We start from the raw sequence: 21,839 nt of genomic DNA on the forward strand, positions 1-21,839 counted from the left end.
TTTTGTTCCTCTCCAGGTTTATGATGATGTGGGGATTGTGCTCCCAAGTTGAGTACTAAAGTACCTGGGCAGCTTTTTACAGTGGGGAGCAAAGAGGTAGAAATGTGGATGGAGATAAAGCAGTATTCATTCTTTGTGCATCAGTAAAGTATTTGTGAAGCAAATCCATTTGCAACAAACAAGAGAGCTCTGAGGACCATCAGTAGAGCAGTTTGTATATTACAGTGATGCTAATTGTGACACTGTATTTACAGATCACTGTAACTTGTGTCCAGCTGTTTGTGAGTTTGCTATATGGAGATCACAGTATAAGAGCTGTGTAGATGTGGGAGCAGAATTTACCCCATTTCTACAACTTCCTTTGGATTTTAAGGCCAAGTTCTGGTAACTAAACGTAACCACTGGCCTGGACAGTCTCTAAGACAACACCTTCCATAGTCTTCCTTACAAGATTTTCATACTGTCTGTGTATCCCTTTGTTCTCAAGTGGAACACTGCCTTTCTCGTGCACTCCCTAAATGGAGCTTAACAGGCAGACCAGAAGTAGTGTAATTTCAGCATCTCGATGCAGAGATAAATAAAATGCCAGTAGAAGAGGCTTGGCCTCCCTCCATTCCCCATGCAAGGGCACCAAAACATGTGTTGTTCACAGTGCTGCTACCTGCAATAGACAGGTAAGGGAAGGGATTTCTCCATAGAGTGGGTTGTACCATGTCTGCAGTGGGGGTTTATGTCTGCTCAGAACCAAATGAGGGGGCTCTGCAACTGCATAAAAGGGGAACGGAGGGGGTTGGATAACCTGCTTACAGTAGCAGAGTGAGGGATATTGAATGGGCAAAAAAATTGTTTCTAAAGTATTGAGTGTTGTATTTTGGGAACCGTCCTGTACTAACCCAAGCCTTCACCACAATTACAGCTGTTCATTCGGGAACAGAAAAACCTAAAGAAAAGAGATGTAAGCAGAACCCATCAGGTGAGCTTGTCTCTGTGTTTCAGGTGCTTGTACTTTCCAGTTCTGTCCCACTTGGGAAGCAGCAGTGAGGAGAGCTTGGCTGGCCAGGTCTGCGTGCAGTCAGACAGGGCAGGCTGTTAGATGTGACAGGAGGCAGATGTAGTTCAGTGACTGCCAGGAGTTGTCAGCCTGACTTGCTGCTCTGGAAGTGGCCATTTGCCTCTTGGCAAGCCTGCTCCCTATGCCTTGTCTTCTGTAGGTAGTTATGAGTGCTTTGTCTGGAGGGTTTCAAAGCCTTTACGTGCACATCTTTAAAAGCCAATGTGCTTTTTGGGTTTCTCACTTCTCTGAGGCCCTCTGAAAACAGCAGCCTTTGTGTTTTTTTTCCCTGTCAATTAGAGTCTGTGTCATTATGGAGAAGGAAAGAATTATCTTCTTTCCTATCAAATAATATCAAACTTGTACTTAAACTCAAGAAGGGTGTATTGTAAAACCTTCTGTCTGCAGATGTGCTCGTGATAAGCTTTTCAGGAGGAGAAAAGAGCTTACAGCATGGGAAGAGGTCCAGGAACTGCTGACAAGAAGTACATACAAAACTACTGAATGGCTGCACCAAATAGTCATAGAATAGACAAGAATTTAGTTCTGCCTGAACTGCTGTCAAATACTGACCCACTGTTGCTATGACACATCTCACACACTCTCCTCATCATCTCCTTGTACCAGCTCACACCATTCTCATCCTTCTTTATCTGTTTACTGCAACTCTTAAAGCTCATAATGAAAACAAAAGCAACAAAGACTTGAAGTTCTTAAAAGTTGTGCGTTTGATTTACTACAATTTGCTCATCTTCTGTCATTGTAAGAATTGTTTCTGCCTGCACCACGGGTATGGTCAGTTTACTTTAGTGGCTCAGCTACTCAGGTTTGAGGGGATTTGAGCTCTGGTTGGAAGCATTCCTTTCTGATTTAGGTAGCTGATGTGCTCCATACAAGCAGACTGGTACATGGCAATGTATAAGCTTCTTCCCCTTCCCTCCTTCCTCTGCCTTTCCCACATCCTCTTCCATGTGATCCCATCTTTGTGCTGTTTCCTTTGTGTCTCATTTAGTTCCCTTTTCCAGCTCTTCTACCGAACCATCTCCTCTCTCTTATTTCTTTGTGTTCTCAGGAATCTGAATGTTCTCACTGGCATTATGCACTGTTGTATGGAGGCTGTGGAAAGCTCTGTGGGCATATATGTGCTCTCTGTAGAGCTCTCTGTAACTTAGTTTTGAAGAGCTGCCATATCATTATATCCCCATTTGCTCCTTTCCATGGCTGTGTTTCGGTGGCTGGAACAAACCCCATGTGGCACAGTGTTCATGTGTGTGATGGGAACTGTTGGAATAGCTCTGGCAACGTTGGCTTGTCTTCTCTTATGCTCCAGCCAGGGAAGCAGCTGGCAACAGTGTGCAGAGAATGACAGGACAGACCCTCCCCTCTCCTTCCATCTGCTGCTCAACAGGGAAGGCTGCTGCCTTCCCCTCTCCCAGCGGAGCAGCTGAGTGTTTGGCTGTGGCTGTGCAGCTCCAGCAGTGGCACGGAGTAACCGTGGGTGTGTTATGGCCCAGACTTCTGGGTCCTTGCTGTCTCACTTCTTGTCTGACTTCAGAAAACCTCCAAGGGCATTGATTTCAGGTTACAGCACAATCCAGCTTTAATCCACTGACTTGGACTTTGTAGATGATTCTATGGTAAAACAAAGAGTTTGTGGTAACACCACCCTTGAGCTAAGAAGGGTGAATGAAGCTACAAGGCATCAAGAAGAGATGCCTTCATTTCAGTGGGCTGTGCATTTGTGCGTTTTGGGGGAAAGGCCTGGCAGTGTGTAATTTACAGCATATAAGTGTTGTATTGTGGTTCCTTTTGTGGTTTCCCCCTCGGCTCCCTGTTGCCATCTGATAAATTCAGTGTTCTGCTCCCTGAGACAGACATCTTACAGATGGAGCCCAATCAGGCTCGTGCTTTCCAATATTCTGGCTCTTCCAGTCAGGATACCAGTGCTTATACTTACGTGCAATAGATTTACTTTGTTTCATTGATAGAAAAATACGTTTTTCCTTTTAGAAGTTGGTACAGGTTTATGGTATATTGTAGTGATAGACTCTGTGTGTGCCAGGCTTTGTATGTGAGGATGCTCATGTGCTGAATGCTGCATCTGTCCGCTCACCTGTTCCACAATAGAATGGTGGCAGTGTGCTGATTTATCCAGAGGTTTCTAACAGCCTTCAGTGCTAACGTATCTCAGCCCCATAGGTTGGTGTTACAGCTGTCAACTAATGCACTCAGCTAATAACTGTTTAAGCCAAGCAACTGCAAACATGTGCTGCTAGGTTAATTCAGTGGAAGAAATGCATTTTCCCCACACTTGTAAGAGCAGAACTAACCGTATCTCTCGGCACATGATGGAGCTCTGCCCCCAGCTCTCCTCTGGCTCCAGCTCTGGAACGTGGCTCTGCTCTGCACTGCCTGCACAGCTCTGGGTTCTGTTCTTCCTGCCCCCGGCTCCGCTCACCCCGTCTTTGTGCAGCCTTCCAGCTGCCCCAACCTCACTGCACTTCTCAGCAGCCACCAGAAAATAAAGCATCCCCATCCCCAGGTGGCAGTTCTCCATATCCCAGCTTCCTGAGTTACAAGTTTCTTACATCCCAGTGCTCCTTATGTCCTTATGTGCTCCTGATACCTTAGCAGAGCCTGGTATCTCACATGAACAGGTGTAAAATGAATTCACTGTGCTCTGAGGCTTAAAACGAGCAAAGATGAGCTCCTCCATGTGTGAGCTAGCGAGGCCCAGTTGGAGCACAGCTCAGGGCTTTGTGCAACCCAACACACACATGCCCAGCCCTGGAGAGCCATGTGGCCGTGTCCCAGCCCTATGGAGCTGCTGTGACAAACACAGGGCTGTGGTGATACTCACCCTGCCCTTGGGCTGCCCCACTGCTGCACAGACTGACGTACACATGGGTGCTGCTTCCCCACATACTCTGTGTAATTCTTCTGAACTGATTTTTCCCAAACAGAGCCTTACACCTGTGGAGCTTGTGGAATCCAGTTCCAGTTTTATAACAATCTCCTGGAGCACATGCAGTCCCATGCAGGTAAGCTGGGCACCTTGACTCGCTTAAAGCGGAGAATGACGTTCTGCTCTGATGCCTGGTGTTGGCCCTGCTGTGTGTCAGTGCAGCTTCATAGAATCACAACACGTGAGCTTCCCGTGCTCACAGCTTCCAAAGCCCCAGGAGTGCCACCTTCAGCAAAAAGACCCTGGGAAGCTGAAACAGCAGTTGCAGCGGTGTGAGGCTCTGGATGTGTCTGCTCCCTTCCCTAGGAAGAGGGGAATTCTGCCATTCCAGCACATCCCACAGCTCTTCCCTTTACCCAGAGATACCCAGGGAGTGCTGATGTTCTAAGCACTGCTCCTACAGCAGAGAAGCCTCTCCTCAAACAGGGCAGTTCTGTTCAGGCAAAGCAGAATGCTGTCAGGGCAGCAGAGCCCTGGCCCACACGAGTCCCTTTCTCTGCTTATGTGTCCTGGAGTTCTGCAAAGGGCTGAGATGTGCTCTCAGAAGTGTTCCCCATTTCAGCAGTTGTGTTCGTTTCCTTCTCTACAAAAGAAAATGCTGAGGAGTTGTAATTCTGCTCCTTTATTTCTAAGCCACCTTTTTTGTTTTCTATCTCAGTACATAAAAGGAGATTTTAGCATTTCAAAGCCAAAGTTGTATCAAAGACAGCATTCAGAATATTCAAAAAAAGAGAAAAGAGGATATTTTTGATATATGCAGATTTCTTTTTCTCTCTACCTTGATTGAAAATTGAAGTGAATTAATGCAGGTTCACAAAGCAGTTCACCTCTGGCAGACCTGTGCTCTGTGCTGCAGTGCACATTCTGTGCTTCATTTGTGCTCAGATTGCAGGTAAGCCCTGAGCAATGGCAGGGTAGGACAGGTTGCTCAAGGAAAAGCATGTATTCCTTTCTGCACCAGCAATCTTAATCAAAGCTCCTACTTTGTTGTATTTTAGTTTTAGTCCTGATTTTAATGGCAGTGTTCCTGGAGTTCTCCCTGTGTGCGCTTCCTCAGGTTCTGTTCCCTTGGCAAGTATCAGTGCAGGCTCTGTGTGTTGTTCAGCAGCTACTTTATTTATTATCTGTGCAGTGCTGTGTGTAGACTTTCAAGGTGGTTTGTTGTCAGACAGCAGAAGCTGAGCTTTTTGGGTGGTACTTTCTATTAGAGGATGAACTGATCAGTGTGCAGTACCTTGGCGTTGTGCTGCTGAGCAGCAGAGCTGTGCTCAGGGCTGGTGCTGCTCTGTGGTGCTGGGTCTGTTCTTGCCCTTCATCGGTGGCAGTTCCTGCTTTCCTCCTGTGCCCTGGCTGTCATCCTCCTTCTGGTTCCTGCTGAGTTACGGTGCTAAGTGACAGCGAGGAGCTGCAAAGCAGGGACTGAGGCCCAGATGTGAGGGTGAGAAGGGCTGTCTGGTGGATGCCTTGTCCTCCTGGGGAGGCAGCAGCCTTTCCTCCAGCTCTGTGTGTCTGTACCACAGGGTGTTTGCTACTGTGAGAGATGAAAAACAAAGTGAAGGGGCATGAGAGGTACAGCCAGCTTTGGTGTCTCTGGTTCTGGAAACTGAATTCAAGCAGAGCAGCAGTGAAGGTGACACGGTGTGGAGTTACTGGTCAGAGTTTTGTTGTGGTCTGTGAGAACTTGGGGATTGGCAAATCTAAGAAGCAGCATCAGCACAACATCTGCAACCTGGGGAGGCAGAGACCTTACTGGTTAGCAGAACTGGTGGCATAGGATCCCCATACTGGGAACACTGGCATAGTAACCATTTATATGCCTGTGTTCATGATGTATTTCATGATGGGTTTAGAGATCGAGGTGTCAAATGTTCCCTTACCTGGTGTGTTTGAGTCCTGCTTGGCTTCCTGTGTCTAATGCAAAGGGCTCATCTCTTCCAGCTGAATGCAGCATGTCCACTGAGCCCCTGTTGCAAGTGGTCAAAGAGCAGGGAATGTGCTGCTGGCTTCAAGGAGCCAGTGCTGGGACATGTTGGCTCTGGAGTCATTGAGAGGGCTGAGCCTGGAGGCTAAAAGGTAATAAGGAGAGATTATAGATCCATAAAGCAGCTACACAATGAGAAGAAGTAATTAGAATGTAAATTGGAGGCTGAAAGGCAGAAATAGAACAGTGGAACATCAGGAGAAGGAATTTGTTCTGTAATTACACTGTACAATATACAGCTTTGACTCCCTTTAGGGTACTTTGTTCAGGTCGAGTGCTACTGTATAATGCCCCTCCTTCCATCTAGAGCTAAAAGAATAAAAAGACAACTGGGCAGAATCTGGATTAAAGGATTGGAGGCGGGAAGAAACATTGGAGACCCATGGTCTGCATAGTTCACTGACTGCCCGATAAAGAAGGCGAGACCAAAATGTACAAATCTCATTAACACCACGCTGAATGCCAGTGGATATTTACACATCATAAACCCCTTATTATTGTAAAATAGATGAAGAGTTGGGGAGAGTAAATTCAGAGGTTTTCTCCCCCCTCCTCTCCAAGATGAGGGAGGAAGCCTTCATGTTGGTAGACCCGAACAGTGAACAAAGTTAATAGCCAGCATTCTTCATTTTGCTTGATCTCCTTGATGTGTGGAGTTGCAGCCACTTGTGATGTGGTGTCAGGAGCCATCAGGGTCAGCAAACACTGCAGGAAGAGCAGTGTGTTGTACCTGATTGCTGGCATTTGCCTCCTGCTCACTGTGTCTCTACCACACATGCAAAGACCACCCGTAGCTGCAAGTGCTGAGCTCAGTGATGCTCCCCAGTCAGCAGCTGCCGCAGCATTCTGTGAGCACCCTGGGCACGTGCATTCCTTGGGGCAGCCCCACATTCTGCCCTGGTCAGGCTCTGGTTCTGCCATAGTCTGGATTGCTGTTAGGTCTGTTCAGGGCTCATAATAACTGACCATCAGCAAGGTTTGTGAATGCCCCAGCAATTGTCTTGCAGAGCTGCTCAGATTTGACAGAACTTGCTTGCAAAGAAGAGGACAGTGAAGTTTCGTTGTCTGTTCTTGCCAGACTCCCTTCTCTGCTGGGCCATTGCCACACATAAGGAGAGCTCCTTGGCTCACTCCTGTTTATTCTGGTGCGCATCCTGCTGCTGTGGCAGCACCAGGTGAAACTGGTGGCAAAGCAAAGCCCACATCCCTGTGCATGCTGTTATAAGGCATCCTTCTAAATCATATGCTGCCATCTGGAGCACTGGGGCAGGCTTCAGTTTGCTGCGTGCTGGTTTATGTAGATGACAGGTGTTGCCATCTGAGCTGGTCTTCTTGAATTTGCTTTAAAATCAGTGGAGAATTCACTGACTCCAGTTGAGTTCAGAGCCTGTTGGATCCTCCTGCAGGAGGCACCTTGTTCTGCGTGAATGGATCAAGCTATAAGCCTGTGTCACACTATTGAGTCTAAAAGAAGTCCCAGAGAGGGTTGCCTTGAAGAGAGGTACATGTAACAGAGACGTGCAAAATCAGACAAGATGTGTCTAGCTGCAATAAGGAAAGAATCGGTTCTGTCTTCTTTGTTCTTTTAATTCCATCCTTCTGTTCAGCTTGGTCATCAGTCTCCCCATCTTCCTCCTTCCTTTTCCACCTCTCTTCATTATGCACTTTAACGTAGCGCCAGAGACTGTTTCAGAGCACAACTTCATAGTGAAGCATACTAACAACTAGAAGACTCCTTGGGGAGGGCAGTTCTTGGTGCACAGGAAAGGACATGATGGATATGATATGAAACCTACTGATCTTGTCTGCATTTCCTGGAAAAATCCCTTCAAACTGGCAGCCAAAATGTTTAGCCAGCTATATGAGAAAATGGGAATGTAACATACAGACCCCCAGGAGATCATCTCGGCAGCCATGGGGAGGAACAGTCACACTCCACAAACTTTTTATTCCTTCTTGTTTCCAGTATAATGCAGCAGTGAGCAGCCCAAGAGAGTTTGGCATCTCTCTACAGTGGGAAGACAAACATCTGAGAGTTTTATAGTAATATCCTTAGATACAAAAGATAGCTTAAGTAACAAAGTAGAGAAAGGGGAAGCCTCTAGCTCTGCAGAAAGACAGACAATAAGACAGAAAGGTAAATGTCTGCTAATCCTGCTTTCATTTTGAAAGCAAGCATATTCACAGGTCAGGCTGCAAAAGGAACATCTATTCTTCCTAGTCTGCAGCTCCAGTTGACTGAGACAGTTCTGAAGTTGTGCTGATGCACAGGAAGAACTGCCATCATTACAGCCACAGCTGGGACGTGATGGAGTTCCAGTCCAAAGTTATTAAGGTTATTGACAGTACTGCGCCATCTCTGAAAAATACTTACTGGATACAGAAAACTCACTAGATTGGTGTCACCTTAGTGATGGACCCATAAGTAAATGCTTAGCAGATGGGTATTGTTTCCCCTTTGTGTTTTAAGCATTAGTACCTTGTGCTTCTAATACCTCCGTGTCTCTCACTCACAGCTGACAACGAGAACAATATTGCCTCTAGCCAGCCCAGATCACCTCTACCTGTTGTTGAAGAGAAGTGGAAACCACAGCTCCAAAGAAATAACGCTAACAACAGTACGTAGCACTGTTTGCTCTTCCATCCTGGGCTTACCTGTTCGCTTTAAGAGTGGCTGTCAGGTGTGCAGCAGTGACTTGGACGCACACAAGGCTCTTGTCTCCTGCCTGCACTTGATTTCATATGTAGTCCATGTACCACCCTTCAGAGCAGAGCAATAGTGTGCAAAAAGTATTGGGAACTCTGGGGAGGTTGGTTGTAGGGGTGGTGCATTTGGGAACGTTTGGGAGAAAAACGTGTCTGATCATGGGCCTAAGTCAATCTCAGGATTGTTTATTGACATTTCCTGCTGTTGCAGAGGAGCAGATCTCATTTGGTGCTTTCTCTCCTTCCTTGTATTTCACTGCAGCTTCTGCGAGCGGCTCCTTAGGGAACAGCGCGATCCCGGAGAAGGAGCGGCAGAACATCGCCGAGAGGCTCCTGAGGGTGATGTGCACTGACCTCGGGGCTCTCAGCGTGGTGAGCGGGAAGGAGTTCATCAAGCTGGCACAGACCCTGGTGGATAGCGGAGCTCGCTATGGTGCCTTCTCAGTCACCGAGATCCTTGGTAATTTCAACACACTGGCTCTGAAGCATTTGCCTCGGATGTACAACCAAGTGAAGGTGAAAGTCACCTGTGCTCTGGGCAGCAACGCCTGCCTGGGCATCGGGGTCACTTGTCACTCGCAGAGCATTGGCCCCGATTCTTGCTACATCCTAACAGCTTATCAGGTGGAAGGCAACCACATCAAGAGTTACGTCCTGGGAATTAAGGGCATAGATATTCGAGATAATGGTGATTTTATCCACCACTGGGTACAGAACGTGCTCTCAGAGTTTGTGATGTCAGAGATCAGGACGGTGTACGTCACAGACTGCAAAGTCAATTCCTCTGCGTTCTCCAAGGCAGGCATGTGCTTGCGTTGTTCTGCCTGTGCCTTGAACTCAGTAGTGCAGAGCGTGCTGAATAAGCGAACTCTACAGGCTCGCAATATGCACGAGGTGATCGAGCTCCTGAATGTCTGTGAAGATCTGGCAGGATCCACGGGCCTCTCAAAGGAGACCTTTGGCTCCCTGGAGGAGACTTCTCCCCCGCCCTGCTGGAACTCGGTCACCGACTCCCTCCTACTGGTGCACGAGCGCTACGAGCAGATCTGCGAGTTTTACAGCAGGGCCAAGAAGATGAACCTCATCCAAAACCTGAACAAGCACCTGCTCAGCAACCTGGCGGCTATTTTGGCGCCGGTGAAGCAGGCTGTGATTGAGTTGAGCAACGAGAGCCGGCCCACCTTGCAGCTGGTACTGCCCACCTACGTTAAACTGGAGAAACTGTTCACTTCCAAAGCTAACGATGCTGGCGTGGTCAGCAAACTGTGCCACCTCTTCTTGGAGGCACTGAAGGAGAACTTCAAGGTTCACTCGGCACACAAGGTAGCCATGATCTTAGACCCACAGCAGAAGCTGCGGCCTGTCCCGCCGTACCAGCACGAAGAGATCATTGGCAAGGTCTGTGAGTTGATTAACGAGGTGAAAGAGTCCTGGGCCGAAGAGACAGAGTTTGAACCTTCAACCAAGAAGCCGCGGGCAGCGGGGGAAACCGCAGCAGCTCAGGAAGAAGATTGGTTCGGGAAAAATGAAGTCTACGATTACTTGCAGGAACCTCTCTTCCAGGCCACTCCTGACCTCTTTCAGTACTGGTCGTGTGTTACCCAAAAGCATACAAAACTAGCCAAGCTGGCCTTTTGGCTCTTAGCAGTGCCTGCTGTTGGTGCCAGAAGTGAATGTGTAAATATGTGTGAGCAGGCGCTCTTAATCAAAAGGAGGCGGCTACTCAGTCCAGAAGACATGAACAAACTCATGTTTTTGAAGTCCAACATGCTTTAAGACTGTCTTTTAATTAAAACTTTAAAACACTGTTCCAAACAAAGAAAAAAAGAATTTAAGTTCTAAACACTGTGGACCTCATTATGAATGCCCCTGGAAACCAAGTGCTTTTTTATATATATATAAAAATATAAATATATATAAAATTAAGTTTGAGAGGAAAGCTGAGCACGGGAGAGAGAACAGCCCTCTGCCAGGAACGTGCTCCTTTCCATAGATAGTGTGTGGACTTGACAGACTTTCTAATGTTTTCAAGTGGGCAGACCAATGGGAGGCTGATGTTCTAAAGTCTTCAGGCAGCTGAGATCTAAAGTGACTTGAAGTTTCTTTTGTTTCTCCTCCACCCCACCTTTCCTCTTGTCCCCTGGGCCATCTTGCCATGGATAATCAGACTACATTGAACAGAGCAGTTCTGCACTGGACTTTGCTCCTTTGAATAACTGTACACCTTGAGGGCATTTGTCTACAGCCTTCTTGACATACGGTGCACGTTATCAGGGCAGCTGTGTTTTACAAACACCAATATCTTTAGAAATCAGGAAGGGAGACTTTGATTTTTTACTGTTATTATTCACTTCTTCATATAGGGTTTCTCCAAAAAAAAAAAAAAAAAAGCACCCAACAAAACCAAAAGTTACTCTTCTGTCTCCCAGTTTTGAGTTTAACGTGTTAACTGGCGCTTATAAGTTTGAGTTAAAGCTAAGAGAAGTGATTCAAGGCAGAAAATGTCTCTAATTGTTACGTTTCTTGGATTTGCTTTTTTCCACACCATCTTTTCTGAATTCCCAGTGTAAATTAGCTTCTCTGTGAATTCTGTGCATCAGGGGTTCTCAGGCTTGTTGTAGAGTAGCCCATTTGTGATTAAATAACGTACTTATGGGAGCCACAGCAGTTGAAGAGCTAGAGACCAGGACGGGCGAGTGGTGCCCACGCAGTGCCTGTGGGCCAGCAGCAAGCTGGGGTCTGCCATCTGCCATTGAGAACCCTCAGACCTAAAATTCTTGCAAACCTTCCAGTCCTCACACTCGAAATAGCCTTCTCAAGGCCAAGGACAAACCAAGGTGTATGATTTTTCAGGGGAACAAAGATCATCAGTTTTGTCAAAGTAGGGTTTGAAGGAAGCTTAGAGAAGCGCATGAGCTCCAAGATCCTTCTGAATGTAAGTGCTCCTGATTGAGTGCAAAGAATATCTTTCCCTTTTATTTGGAATGGTTTCCTCTAGTAGCACGAATGTCTTTTTTAATACCTACAGTGCATTACACTACTTGTTATGTTGTTTAATCGTTCTGGCTAGGAAGGCTTCAGGCCCTTAAATGTTCGCACTCACTGGCTCACCCCAAATGCAATTAGAGGTCATCGTGACACAGAAGCGTCTCCATCGCTGCGTTCCCTAAGGCCAGTGCTCTGCTGTGTCAGTGCAGATGGGTGTGGATGGGATCTCTGCAGGCCGTCACATTTGGTGCCTCTTGGACAATTCCCAACTTCTGGTGCCAAATAGTAAATTTCCCATCGCTGGGACTTGTGTCCTCAGAGCTCAGTTGGAACCAGTTCTGGTTTTTGAAGCAGGCCCTCCAGCTGATGTCAGAGGTGTGGGAGCACAGCTGGGGTTCTCAGTGGGAAGCTGGGGCCCTCGGACAGCACAGGGCTGTCTCTGGTGTCTGAGTGTGGTGGTAGGACCCATCAAAGGTGGTGGGGCCCTTTGAAGAGCATGATTGAGACCTTCCCTAGATCAAGGATGGTGTTTGTACCGAGTGTCTTGCCTCAGAACAACTTGTTCCTTTCAGCTCACATCGTGCAGTACTTACTGTAGCCTGAGCGCAGACCTCGGGCTGGCAGCACCTCTTGGCGTTGTTAGTGGCCTCAGGGCAAAAACAGTTGTCTCTTAAACTGAGTTTTGCATATGGGTAACTTCAGTGATGAAGTCCACAACCCTGTTGGTAACTGCAGGGAGAGCCGTGCATGAAGGTGAGCAGCCAAAGCAGAGCTACTGGGGTCCCGATCTCTGGCAGTGGTTTTTGCAGATGGCAGTGCAGGTTGCAGGCCAGCTTTGTTCCCTGCTGGTTGTACTTGTTTCCTCCCATACAGTTCCTGCTCGCCCAGCTGCACTTTGCAGGAGAAACCTGTAGCAAACAAAACCTGAACCTCAGACTGAAACGAACAAAAAACCAGCAGGTAGAGGTGGGAGGTGTGCTAATTATCAAGCATTTGTGCTGCAGGGCCTGCTGTCTCGGGCAGTAGGCAGCGGTTGTTCTGGCTTGCAGGATGGGCTGCTGTGTTGTGTTGCTCCTGGGTCCCTTCAGCTGGAAGGAAACGCTTCTTTTACCAAAGCTTTGTCTGTTGTGAGAAAACAGATTTGGTTGGGTTTGAACTGGTGAAATCTGCAAGAAATGTTGTGGCAGCCAACCCCAGGCTCAGGTTTTGCCCAGTACAGATGTCTGTTGGTTGCTGGCTGAAGCAGTCTCACTGAGATACATGGGTTTAAGCACAGCTGTGACCCACTGGTTTGGCTGTGCGTGGTGCTGCTCTGCCCTGCATTCAGGATGCACTCAGAGGCAGCTCACCCTGCAGAGAGTTGGGGCAGACACACTCATAAGAGCTGGGAGTCACTTCTGGAGACTGCTGAGCTCAGCATTGAGGTTGAGGGAGAGGCTCTGTGAGCTGTTAGAGGGGCAGGTTGTTCCTTGCAGTCATTAGGAGTAGTGAGGAGAGAGTGAACAGCCAACAGAGACACTAAAAACAGGTTCTGGGAATCATTCATTTGTTTGGTTGTTTTTTTAATGGAGGATAAATCAGCTGCCTAGGAGGAAATTGGCACAGGGATGGGTTTTTATGGATGACAGCCCTGCTGAGAAGGACCTGCAAGCTATTGGTGAATGGCAGCTGGTCACCAGCCAGCACTGTGTCCTCACAGCCCAGAGAGCCAACCGTACCCTGGGCTGCATCCAAAGCAACGTGCCAGCAGGGCTGGAAGGGGATGTGTGCCTCTGCTCTGTGCTGTGAGACCTCACCTGGAGCACTGCGTCCTGATGAGGAGTGCTGAGTGCAGGAGAGACACAGACCTGTGCGAGGAGGGCCACAAAAATGATGCCAGGGATGGAACACCTCCCTGCGAGGGCAGGCTGAGAGCTGGGGCTGTGCAGCCTGGAGAAGAGAAGGCTGTGGGGAGAGCTGAGGGCAGCCTGTCAGTATCTACAGGGCTGTGAGAAGGGAGGGGACAGACCCTTCAGCAAGGGGCTGTTATGACAGGACAAGGGAAAATGGTTTCCAACTAAAGGATGGGAAATGTAGATTGGTTATAAGGTGGAAATTCTTGACAATAAGCAGTGAGGCACTGCACAGTGTGCACAGAGGGGTGGCAGTGCCCCATCCCCGCAGACAGCCAAGGGCAGGGCATGGAGCTCTGAGCACTGATGGAGCTGTGGGTGTCCCTGAGCTCTGCAGGGAGTGGGACAGGTGACTTCTGAAGGTCCCTTCGAACTCAGAAGTTTCTGTGGTTCTGTGATTCTTTGGACTCAACCAGAACACAGCCTGGATAGGAGGGTTTGGAAGCAGAACCCTCCATGTACAGTGCCACGTGGATAGAACTGGGGCTGGGGGCTGTTAGGTGATGTTCTTCTGCTGTGCATTTTCTGTGATCTTGTGTCCATGGGATCCGTTGGTTACACCCAGAACAACTGGGCTGGGACATGGGGTGCTGTCAAATCCTTCTGGAGAAGTGTCCCCACAGCTGTATGGCCCAACACATGGTGCATGTGACCCTGTGTCCCTTCCTGGGCCTCGGGAGGTGCAAAGCCACAGCATGGGGAGGTGAAGCCAGGCACAGCCCCAGGCTGCAGACTTTGCTGGTGCTGCAGGACAGTTTGCATGTACTAGGCCAGAAATGGTTAACCAATGAGAGTGTATTGCCCTGGAATTTAGCTTTCTGTTTGGGTTGTCTGGCTGTTGGTTGGGTTGTTTCGCTGCTCCTGGTAGAACCTTTTGTTTTATGACTTGGCAGAAGAGTTTTGCTCACGTTAGACAGCAGTGTGTCCAGAAGCCCCTTTAACGAGCTGGAGCGTCTGAAGGTAGCCTGGGAGGCGAGGCACACCAACATCCTGCCCAGCACCGACTGCTGGCCGAAGGACTCCCTTCCATCCCATCATCTCAGTGTCACCAACAGTGTAAGCGTGTCCCGATGCCGCGAGCACCACAGCCTTAAGGACTGAGCGTTTGGCAGTGCAGACGAGTGCAGGCGTGTGCAACCCTTGCTTTTTACAACCAAAGTTCCTTAATAAGACCCTTCCGTTCTCACCAGCCCCGAATGCTCGTGCTCCACCTTCTGGGGCTCTCGTGGCACTCTGGTGCATGGGAGGGGGTTCGGCCAGGCTGGGTTGGGAGGGGGGATGTTCTTCCTTTCCGCGTGTCCCAGCTGCAGAGCTGCTTGCCACGGTCCCTTCACTCTCACAGGGACCTTTATTTTTATTGTTAATTTTTTTTTTTTTTCTAATTAAGTTATTTAAAAGGAAAACGGATGCGGACGAAGCAGGCTGTGAGCCCGGAGGGTCCTGCCTGCCTCGGGCTCTGCAGACTGCTGGCAGCTGATGGGTGTCTCCTCCTCCCCCTCCCCGCCGCATTTCCTTTCTGTCGATGCAGATGTTCGAGGCAATACCACAGATACACCTGCGTGTGTCTCTACCTGCGAGTGCAAGGATCTCATGTCATCTTAAAGAAAAAAAAAAAAAAACAAAAAAAAGACAAAAAAAATAAAATATACAAAAAAAAATATACAAAAAAATATCTTTTTTAGGCCAGAGTTTTCTACAGGTATTAATGAATATTTTTCTTAATCCTTATAAGTTTTATGTGTTTAATATTTCTTAATACCGGTAGCATTAATTTATACTTTTGTAGCAACACAATATTTTTATAAACCGCCACCGCTGGCTTTGTCTTCATAACGGGAAGCGCGGGCAGCCGGCCCTGCGCCGTACCATGTACTGTATTTAAAGGTTATCTGATGTCACACTTGCTGTGTTAATAAACAAAACGAAACCTGTTTGAAGTCTCATGTATTGTTGGTGTGGATCAAATGACTCAATAGAGAGCAATATTGCACGGGGTTGAGTTGCTGATTTTCATTGTGATTTATGAACGCTTGAGGCTGACTCAAGTTCTCCTGATTTCTTTATTTTTTTTTTTCCTTTTTTTTTTTTTTAAGGATTTTGTTTCATTTTGGGTTTTTTTTCCTTTTTTTCCTTTCTGTTTTTTACAGCTGAATCAATCAGTGCTGTTTGAAACTTGGACTGACGTCAAACGAAAAGGATTATTAAAGAAAAAAAAAACAAAAACAAAAACAATGGGGGTGTTGAAATGTTGCTGTTTTTACAAGTCTGTTACTGTCTGAATGGAAACGTTCCCCACAAGAGGAATGGGTCCAGTGTGCTGCCAAAGGAGCCGCGCGCTCCGGGCAGGGCTGGGTGAGTGGGAGACCTCTTAGAGACGTGTTTCTGCAACATTCTTTTCAGAGTTGATGCCAAGGCAGAAGACAAACTGTAACTGTAAGAAAGCATCCGTTGCTTGAGGATTTTCATGTCAGTGTTGTATTTATGGTTTTACAATAAAACAACCTTTAGGAAAAAAAAAAAGGAGGTGTCTGGAATTTTCTATTCTAAGCATGTGCGGGAGGATGGCAGATGCCTTTGGGCTTTGCAGCCAAACCTCTGGTGCCACACAGACGTTGGCCAAGACTTCCCCAGGGAGCCAGAGCCTGCCCAAGGTGAGGGGATGGTGCAGAAGCAGCAGCAAGCACGGCTGGGAGGGGAAACGTGGTGCAATAAAGGGTCACACAGAAAGCATTTCATTTACCCACCCACAGAGAGGGACAAAGAGGGAGTTCTGTCGGTCTTAAGTTTGTGCTCTGCTCACAGATGACAGCAGAGGTACAGCAGAAAGCATGAGACACCATTAGGGCTTCGGTGCCTTGAGCACAGCGGGTGCACAGAGGAGTGATGGAGCTCCATGTACCCACACAACACTCCTTGCCTTGCTCAGCTCTGCAGAGCACCACAGCCCTCACCAGTCCAGGTCCCCTTTGGGCACTGATGGCCGTGTGCTCCTCTCACTATAGAACTGTGCAAACCAGCGCCGGTGCTTCTGGATGCCGGCGTCCTCACAGACCAGCAGTGGCTTGTGCAGGTACTGCTTGTTGTTCCAGATGGTCACATCTCTCTCAAACTGCAGGGAGAAAACCGCACCTGCAGCCCCGTGTGTGCTGCACACACAGCATCCCCAGCCGTGGGACACCAGCTCCTCGCAGCCTCACCTGGATGCACTCTGCCCTCAGGATGAACTTGGGGATGATGGCCGGAACGTTCTTCTGGTAATAGATCTTGTGCACCACGTTCTGCAGGAGAGGCTCCAGGGGCGTCACCGTCTGCAGGATGATCCCATGGCCCAGGAACTCGTGTTTGAAGATGAGGAAGACCAGCCCTGGCCCCACCTGCAGAGATCAGAGCACCCTGAGGGATGGGGACCCGTGGTGCCATCTGGAATCCCATCCTCTGGGCCAACAAAGACATTCATCAGCTCAGGGGGTGAAGGCTGTACCTGCCGGGCTGACACCGACAGGTCCAGCAAGGGGAAGTGCTTCCCAAAGATGGTGGCTGTGTGCTGGAGCTGCATGCGGGAGCAGTGCCCGTGGGGCTCCGGCTCTGGCTGCCACTCAGCCTGGAGGAGAGGTAACAGTGAGACGGTGACTGAAGGGGCTGAGAAGGGCAGAGCAGGGGGAGGGATGTGGCTGGAAGGCTCAGAGATACAGAAGAGACCTGAGCAGAAAAGAGGGGACATGGCAGGGATCAGGAAAAGAGGCAGAAAAGGGACCTGGTGAGGAGGGCTCTGAACAATGTGTGGCCATGAGGGGAGCCAGGGTGCTACCTTCCAGATGTGCTTCATGAAGTCCCAGAGCCGGGACTTGGTGTATCTCAGGTCGGATCCGCTCAGAATGGCTGGGCCGTGCAGGAAGGCCAGGTGAGCTGTGTCAGCTGCGTTCTCAGGGATCTCCTGCGTGGGGAACAATTGATGGCAAGAGCTGAATTCTCAGGATTGTAGCATCAGAGCTCACTGCACACTGCATGCACTGACCCCAGCACAGCTCTGCTCGTGCCACACAACACTCCTCCTCCAGCTCCGCTCCACCAAGAGATGACAGAAGCAGCGTTTTGTTCCACATTTGCCAGCAAACAAGTGTGGTTATAAAGATTAATAGCAAAATAATGGTGTGTTTTCCCATCCTGTGATCAATGAGTTGAATCTCCCGCTGACACTGAGCACTGCAGTTCCTGGAGGATCTTTTGTTAGACTGCATCAGTTATAAGTCAAAGCAAATGAACTTTGAGCACCCTGTGAGCACCCAGCACATCTGCTCCCTCTCAAGCAGCCTGTGGTTCATGCTCAGGGAGCATCTGCCACATCCTCTGCACATGGCACAGTGATGCATTTCCAGGACCAGGCTCTGTGCAGTGGTGCTGGGTTTAATGTTGGGTCAGCACGGAAGGAGGGGACCTCAGCTGTGCTCCCACCTGGATGTGTGCATCCACAAAGTGCTCCGTCTGCCCCCGGAACACCCAATCCCCGGTGATGATCTCTGGCTGCTCAGGCACAGCCCATGCAGGGCCGGTCCCGTCGCAGTGGTACCAGAGCAGCAGCATCCCATTGACCTCACAGCATGGCCAGCTCCTCACCTTGGCAAAGTCTGGCACTGAGGAAAAGAAAAGGATTGGATAAAAGTGGTGTTTCCAGCATTCTCAGTGTCACCTCATGGTTGCTGCAAATCGTATCAAAAGTTGAGCATTAAAGCCTTAAAAAGAGGGGGAAAAAAGGTGACAGAGAGATTATTTTCTCTGTTATTTAAGCACTGAATTGCTATAAGCTGTCAGTGTAGAGTGCAGAGTAATTTATAACACCCAGTGGGCGAAAGTCCCAGCTGTGATTCAGCGTATGACAGACCATCAGAGCGCTGCGCCCTGGCTGGGCCTTCCCAAGGAAGTCGGTGTGCTGCAGTAAATGAGCGAGCAGCACGGGGCTGAGCTCTGACAGAGGCAGCCTTTCCTTTCCCAGTTACACTTTCAGGCACTGCCATCGCTGCGGGTTCTCCCTGCAGAGCTGGGGGAGGTTCACCTTTTCCAGCATACGGGATGTGGGCGCATTTCCCATCTTCTCCTCGGAAGCGCCAGCCGTGGAAGGGGCACTCGATGCAGCTGCCCACGACGCGCCCACCAGCAGCCAGGTCAGCCCCGAGGTGTGGGCAGTAGGCGTCCACCACGTGGGCCTGCCCGTCCTGCGTGCGGAACGCGGCCAGACGTTCTCCTGTGGGAACACACGGCCATGAGAGCGGCTGCTAACGGGGAGCAAGGGATGGGGCTGGAGGGATGGATCAGAGCCATCCAAGCGGGCAGCAGAATGAACCTCAGAATCGTTAAGGCTGGAAAAGAATGCTAAGATGAGGAAGTCCAACGGCCAGCCCACCCCCTCCATGCCCACTGACCGTGTCCACAAGTGCCACATCTCCGTGCTTCTCTAACACCTCCAGAGGTGGAGACTTCACCATGGGCAGCCTGTGCCAATGCCCATCCCAGCTCCCAAATCCCAGCTCCCAAATCCCAGCTCCCCCAGCTCCCCATCACACTTGTGCTCCAGACCCCTCACAGCTCCACGCCCATCTCTGGACACACTCCAGGGTCTCCATGTCTGCACTGCAGTCAGGGGCCCAGCACTGAGCACAGCACTGAGGTGCGGCCCCAGCAGCGCCCTACAGAGGGACAATCCCCTCCTGCTCCTGCTGGCTGCACCGCTGCTGACACAAGCCAGGATGCTGTGGGCCTTTCTTGGCCACCTGAGCACACTGCTGGCTCGTCCTGCTGGCTGTCAGCTCACACTCACGGAGCCTTTTCCTCCGTGCATCTTGCCAGCCGCTCTGCCCCAGTCCTGCAGCGCTGCACGGGGCTGTTGTGACCGGAGCCCAGCACCCGGCGCTCAGTCCCGTCGAAGCTCACCCCGTCGGCCTCAGCCCACGGATCAGCCTGTCCAGACCTCACCGCCAGGTGGCAGCCCGCACCCGGCTCCAGCGTCCCGCAGGGGAAGGGTCGTCCTGGACGGCCGGCAGGGCTGCGGGTTGTGGTGTGCCCGCACACTGGCAGAGCCCTCGGCAGGGATGCCCCCATTCCCGGGCGAGGATGCCCAGGCAAAGACACCCCGGGGATCCGTCGGGGCCGCCCCGCACCCCGCCCCGCACTGCCGCCCTCTCCTCCGTCGGGGCCCGGCGGGGATCCCGCACTCACCGAGCAGAGCGAGGCTGCGGACGGCGCCGCGGGGCAACTGCGCGGAGTCGAGGACGCGGTACCAGCCGTTGGGGAAGGGCGGCGGCAGAGCTCCGGGCCGACGGGAGCGGCGGGCAGAGAGTCGGCGATTCGGGCCGACACCCGGCAGGTAGCCCACCTGGCCCGGGCCGCGCCGCAGCTCCAGCGGCCGCCAGCAGCCGGGCAGCAGCACGAGGAGGAGGAAGAGGAGAAGGAGGAAGAGCGGCGCCCCGTCCCCCAGCCCCGCGGGCAGCAGCTCCGCGCCGCACCACCCCATAGCGCGCACGGCCCCAGCGCCGCCGTCCCTTATAAAGCGGGCGGCCCCGGGCGGGGTGGTGCTGGGTGGGCTGGGCTGAGGGCAGCACTTGATGCTTTGTTCACTTGGGTTTTCAAGACATTTCCTTTAAGGTTGAATATAAAAAGGCCCTAAATAAGCCTGAAATAAAAGCAGGGGAATCCTCTTTGCTTATGCAATTGGTGAGAAGATAGGGAGCCAGGAAAAGGAATAGGTGCTCAGCTGGAGAATGAGGACTGGCTTTTGTATCTGCCTGTCCATGAGGAACGTGGGAAAGGGAATAAACAGACATTAAATCTTCTGATGAAAATGGTTCTAAATTATTCACTACAGTAAAGTTGACTGTGAAGAACAACTGAAGAAGCCTTGCAGATCTCTCAGTGACTGACAGGCAAACAGCAATGCCTGCAGTGAAATGCAACGCACATGGCCAAGGCCCACAGAGAGGGTTAGCTGTTAATTGGCACTTAGTAAGAGAGCCGAGTGTTGCTTGACGTGGTCTCTGTATCTATTCACTGTTCCACACTGCTCAAAAAGACAGAAGTGATGTTAGGAATAATAAGTGGTAATGCTTTTGTAGGCAGGATGATCTAAGCATATCAGAGAAGGAAGGTCCGTAGAGGACAATAATATTTTCTTTTAGATGAGCTGATAGAGATGAAAAAATTGTTGACAAGCTTCCAAGCAGAACAGAACTGTTAGGAATGGAACTGGGAGCAGAGCAAAAAATTCCTGCACATCTGGTGAACTGCGAGGTGTGTGTAATGGTGGGCACCTCATCCTGTGTGGGGTGAACCCAGAGGGGACACAGAGAAAGGAGGGAAGTGACCAGAAGCAGAGGATGGCAGCCAAGGGAGGCGTGGGCAGAACCTATAGACCTGAAGTCTTGGAAATCAGAACTGCAGGAGGAGAATGAAGCCTTGGAGAGCTGAGCCATCGGCCACAAAGCCTCTCAATGGCACTTTCCACCAGTAACCCTATCTGTGTGTTCATCTTCCCAGGAAGCCCACCCTGACCCTGTGTGCCTGCACTATGTGAGTGCACCTTAGTGGGAAAATTGGAGGAAGAAAAGAGTCTTCTTCCAAACCGCTGTTCTTCAACCTTGTCTCATCACGTTTTTCTTTATTTTTAGGCTGGTTTCATAACCAAACAAGATGCACAATCAATCTTCTTGTTCTCAGCAACAAGGTTTTGATCTCCTCGCTTATATCAATCACAGATGACAGGAGGGCACAGCTCCCAAGAGGGGCATGTCTGCTGTCACATTCCTGTGCTCCGGGCTTTGCATCTGAGCCCTAATACACTAATTATCTGTTCTGGTCTGCAGAGGAGTACACCCAGGCTCCGTGCTCCAGCCTGCCAGCTGGCTCTGGGTGAGGTACATCCAGTGCAGCACCAAGTTTGGTGCCATCAGCTTCTGCCTCCACATGCCATACTGGCACAACTGGGCCAACTCTGGCTTCATCTGACTTGCTCAGCATCCTCCAAAGCTACTCCTGAGGCTGGGTGCCTCACATTTATGACGTCTGGTGCCTTTAAATGTCATATATAGTAGGTTGGAAAGAAAACCCCTAATTTTTCTCTTCTCCTTAGGTAAGGAGCACATGGGAGTTGCATGAGCTGTAAAGTCCCTGGAACTAGTTCACAGAGATGCGAAAATATCCCAGCAGTGTTATGAAGCCAGGAGTGCTGAGATGTGAAAGGCAGATTCGTGTCACAGGAACATAGAATCA

The 21,839-nt window shown here is 50.0% G+C and overlaps 2 protein-coding genes across 26 annotated transcripts in view; one reads left to right on the forward strand and one right to left on the reverse strand.

The window, feature by feature from the left end:
* The window catches only part of ZNF618 (zinc finger protein 618), an 87,664-nt gene extending 72,150 nt beyond the window's left edge, over window positions 1–15,514 (forward strand). For 15 of the 25 annotated variants that reach the window (XM_015878783.3, XM_085521578.1, XM_085521579.1 and 12 more), the window contains 4 exons: window positions 917–973; window positions 4,015–4,092; window positions 8,514–8,615; window positions 8,966–15,253. In XM_015878783.3, the coding sequence (XP_015734269.2) occupies window positions 917–973; window positions 4,015–4,092; window positions 8,514–8,615; window positions 8,966–10,479 (1,751 nt within the window). In that variant the 3' untranslated portion in view covers window positions 10,480–15,253. Of the gene's footprint in view, window positions 1–916; window positions 974–4,014; window positions 4,093–8,513; window positions 8,616–8,965 lie in introns of all 25 variants that reach the window. The other 10 variants (XM_085521584.1, XM_085521586.1, XM_085521591.1 and 7 more) reach the window with 2 other exon arrangements.
* On the reverse strand, window positions 14,930–20,122 carry LOC107321655 (cholesterol 7-desaturase nvd-like). Its single transcript, XM_015878786.3, has 7 exons — window positions 19,794–20,122; window positions 18,634–18,822; window positions 18,036–18,214; window positions 17,392–17,517; window positions 17,065–17,184; window positions 16,781–16,957; window positions 14,930–16,692 (listed from the first exon to the last, which is right to left on the reverse strand). The coding sequence occupies exons 1-7, from the start codon at window positions 20,086–20,088 to the stop codon at window positions 16,531–16,533; spliced, it is 1,248 nt and encodes a 415-aa protein (XP_015734272.2). The 5' UTR covers window positions 20,089–20,122; the 3' UTR covers window positions 14,930–16,530.
* Window positions 20,123–21,839: the final 1,717 nt, after the last annotated feature.

Source organism: Coturnix japonica, chromosome 21 (assembly GCF_054131305.1).
Source record: "Coturnix japonica strain WE chromosome 21, WE-NBRP24, whole genome shotgun sequence".
In the NCBI taxonomy this organism is placed as follows: Eukaryota; Metazoa; Chordata; class Aves; order Galliformes; family Phasianidae; genus Coturnix; species Coturnix japonica.

Bases quoted from the DNA above. Each gene is read 5' to 3' on its own strand.
- LOC107321655 (XM_015878786.3), bottom strand. From the start codon at position 20,088: ATGGGGTGGTGCGGCGCGGAGCTGCTGCCCGCGGGGCTGGGGGACGGG. The intron at 17,518-18,035 runs GTGGGAGCACAG...TTCCCCACGCAG, and splicing joins TTGTGGATGCACACATCCAG to GAGATCCCTGAGAACGCAGC. The intron at 17,185-17,391 runs GTAGCACCCTGG...CCTCTCCTCCAG, and splicing joins TCATGAAGCACATCTGGAAG to GCTGAGTGGCAGCCAGAGCC.